Genomic DNA, 3,500 nt, shown 5'->3' on the forward strand with positions numbered 1-3,500 from the left:
TAGAATATACCTTCTAACCTATAAAACGCAAAATAATATAAATAAGCTTTACACCAGTTAGTATCTTACCCACTTTAAGACGATAAGCTCATCAACAAATTAACCGCTTAATGTAAAAAAACGTTCCTATGAAATTTCAAACACAAATTATTATAATGTGGAAGCGTGGAAAGGCGATGTGATTCTTACTTAACCTAACTAACTTCCTTGAGGCGTTTTCGGAAATTCAACCGGGTTAGGTAGGTTCTTAGCGAGTTGTAACCCAAGCGTTCGATTATTCACACCGGTTATTTTGTCTGCGTTCGAAAACTAGATCAGGTTGGCAACTCGGTTGTTTAGTAATAACTCTGGTCAGTGAGTAGGGTACGTCTGTATTGTAGGTTATGTTTTGATTGAAGTGTTTACCTTTTTGTTTGACAAAATCGTCAATAGAAGACTTTTAGTTTTATTATTTGCTACAATCAAAAATGAATAGGGTGCTCGCACGATGTGAAATCTGCGACTTTATATCATATGAAAATATTGTTAATGAACATATTCGAACAACTCATGCCCCTGATTTGGAATCCCGTGAAAGTACAGAGGTTGAAAATTGGCAGCAAGAGGATATAACCCTCAACAATGAAGATTATTATGAGAATCATGATTATGGCGTATCTCAGGAGCAGGAAACACCAATAGTGACTCAACGTAGCCAAGCAAGTGCATCCGAGCCTCAAAATCATCATTGGCAAGATAATGAAATAAAGCTATTGATATCACTGTATGAGGAACATAAAACAAGATTTGAAGACAAGTCTACAACAAACAGGAAAGTTTGGCAACAAATTGCCGAACTGATGAATGCAAATGGTTACATGGTCACATGGGAGCAGTGCGAAAATAAATTCAAAAATTTAAAAAAACAGTACAAAAAGGTGATTGACCACAATGCTGCCACAGGTAGAAATAGATTACAATTTAAATATTTTGACATTATGGATAATTTACTGCATCAAAATCCTGAGATAAATCCACCAGCAGAATGCAGCAGCCTGAATGTGGTAGGTTTTAATGTTTTATACTTTTCATTTAAATTTGTTCCTCGAGTTTAGCATTTCCATCAATATTTTGAATCTTTCATGTACTTTTGTTATAGGAACCAGAATGTCCAAATAGTCCCATCAATGATAGTGGGAGGAGCACCCCATCATGCAGTACACAGCTTCGACCAAATAATAAACGTAAGAACAAGGAAAATGAGCCAGTTTGGTTTAAAAAATTTCGCGAAGATATGGATAAACGCCACCAAGAGAAAATGAAAATGCAAGAACGCTTGATTAATGTAATCGAAAAGCATTTAAATACATAATTAAAGCAACATGTACATTGTAAAATAAATACTAATCTTACAAAATTTTGTTAATTTATAATTTCTGCGATATCATCACGTTTAATGCGTCCTTTAGTGTCTAAGTTTCTATCATTAATACCTACAGCAACATTAGCATCTGCATCTTCTTGATACGGCTCTACATCTACATCATTTGCATCAACACAAATATTATGTAAAACACAACAACTTATAATAACGCTGGGAATTACTTTGGTGTCATATATATTTACGTATCTCAAAATGCGGAATCTACCTTTTAACAGCCCATATGCTTGCTCAATAGCTACTCTTGTAGCAGAGTGCTTGTAATTATAATTTTTCTGTTTTCGACTCAAATGTCCATTGTCTTTGTAAGGCGTAAGTAGGTGACTTGCATTTGAATACGCTGAATCACCTAACAAGTGATAATCTGAGGGCACGAGATCATGAATATTGTGGTTCAATTTTTTTCCTAAGGGAGACATTTTTAATACCCTGGCATCATGGACACTTCCAGGGGGACCTAATGAGTTCATAAATGATAGTATCCTTTTTAATTAATAACTTTACCGGCATAACAATCGATAAATTTATATCTAGCATTACAAACTCCTTGTAAGACAATTGAATAATATTTGTTTCTGTTGATGTAAGAGTTTGCCATATTGTGTGGGGCCACTATTGGTATGTGCGTTCCATCAATCGCACCTATAACATTTGGAAATCCTTGTCTTTTACGAAATTCAGTGGAGAAGCACTGTCTCTGTGATTCATTTTTAGGCCACTGAATTACATCTGACGCAATTGAAACTAAAGTATCTACAACTTTTCTAAAGTAACACCATGCTGTTGAAATGGTCAGATCAAATCTATCGGCGACGGTTCTGTAAGACTGGAAATGTTAACCATTTTCAGATTAATTATACAATTCATTTTACCTGTACGACTCTTGATTTGCGAGAATCCATAGACCTACTAATAACTGTGTTTTCGCATCATTTCCAGGTCTCCCAGTGTGGTGTACGGAACTAGCCATTGACAACTTATCACCAATTTTAATTAGCACTTCCTCAAAGCTCATTTTCGTCAATCGGAAATGTTTACGGAAATCTACAATACCTATGACTTTTAACTGGTACCTACGCAATTTAATATTTTTAATTACCATCTAAACTGTAGCTTTCTACAATGGCAACATAATTCTTAATGCATACACGTTTACTTTCCCCATGTTCTCTCGTAGTTAAAAGTTGTTGACTAACAATCACATTGTCATCATCGTCGTCGGAATCTACTACAGATGTCCAAAACGCAAGGAGTGCTGCTGTAGCGCGTTTTCTACTTGTGCCAAGAATAGTAGAATGGATTATACTATCCTTGTTAGACATGTTTATGTAGGTTATGTCACGGTTAGGAATATTAGGTTATGTAAAAACGTTCGGAAAACATATAACTCGAGTTGCGAACCTGTGTAGGTTACCTACCAACTGGGTTATTTACTCGGGCATAATTTCCGAAAACGCCTTTGGTGTGGTGTGGGTGTCACTTCGCTCACCCGCGAAATTCAAACTTGACATTAGTATAAAAGCACTTTTGCACTGCTTTTATGTCCGTAGAAAAAATTTTGTATGCACCACGTGTGTAAACTAGCTTTAAGACATTCGTGCAAACATTTTCGCGACTCGGCAAGCCTCGTCGCGAAATCCTTGCACTCATGTCTTAACAGGCATGGGCAACCTTTTTTTCCAAGGGGCCAAAATAAAATTTTTCATATGCGCCACGGACCAATGTTGAAAACCCAAATAAAAAGTATGTTTAACGAAATCTTTTTGGTGTTGACTCATTTTTTGCTTTCGTAAAAATCATTAAAAACAGAACATAAGTACTCTTGAAAATTGACACGAGTTTGTATACAAAGTTTACCAGATGTGGATAAAAAATCCCTATATTCAGCTTGTATCCAAATTTTCATTTATGCTCTTAAGATTTGTTGCAATATATGGCTTAAAATGTTGCTGAATCCCAAAAACATGTGTCGTTTTATTGCCCCACCCGGTATATTATCGCGACGAAAATTCTGGAAAATACCTGGCGATATCTGTGAAAAAAGAAATGCATCTTCAAAGAGGCGTTCAAACGCCTTAGA

At 35.8% G+C, this 3,500-nt stretch overlaps 1 protein-coding gene across 4 annotated transcripts; it reads right to left on the reverse strand.

Annotated features, from left to right (window-relative positions):
- Positions 1-1,355: 1,355 nt before the first annotated feature.
- Positions 1,356-2,900, reverse strand: LOC116160678 (putative nuclease HARBI1). Of its 4 annotated transcripts, XM_031473942.1 has the most exons (5): positions 2,520-2,900; positions 2,293-2,479; positions 2,181-2,238; positions 1,925-2,138; positions 1,356-1,877 (listed from the first exon to the last, which is right to left on the reverse strand). In XM_031473942.1, the coding sequence occupies exons 1-5, from the start codon at positions 2,740-2,742 to the stop codon at positions 1,402-1,404; spliced, it is 1,158 nt and encodes a 385-aa protein (XP_031329802.1). In that variant the 5' UTR covers positions 2,743-2,900; the 3' UTR covers positions 1,356-1,401. The 4 variants fall into 4 exon arrangements, with proteins under 4 accessions (XP_031329802.1, XP_031329801.1, XP_031329799.1 ...); XM_031473941.1 differs by having other exon boundaries at positions 1,925-2,238; positions 2,293-2,464; XM_031473939.1 differs by having other exon boundaries at positions 1,925-2,238.
- Positions 2,901-3,500: the final 600 nt, after the last annotated feature.

This window comes from Photinus pyralis, unplaced genomic scaffold, assembly GCF_008802855.1.
Source record: "Photinus pyralis isolate 1611_PpyrPB1 unplaced genomic scaffold, Ppyr1.3 Ppyr1.4_LG1, whole genome shotgun sequence".
Lineage (NCBI taxonomy): Eukaryota > Metazoa > Arthropoda > Insecta > Coleoptera > Lampyridae > Photinus > Photinus pyralis.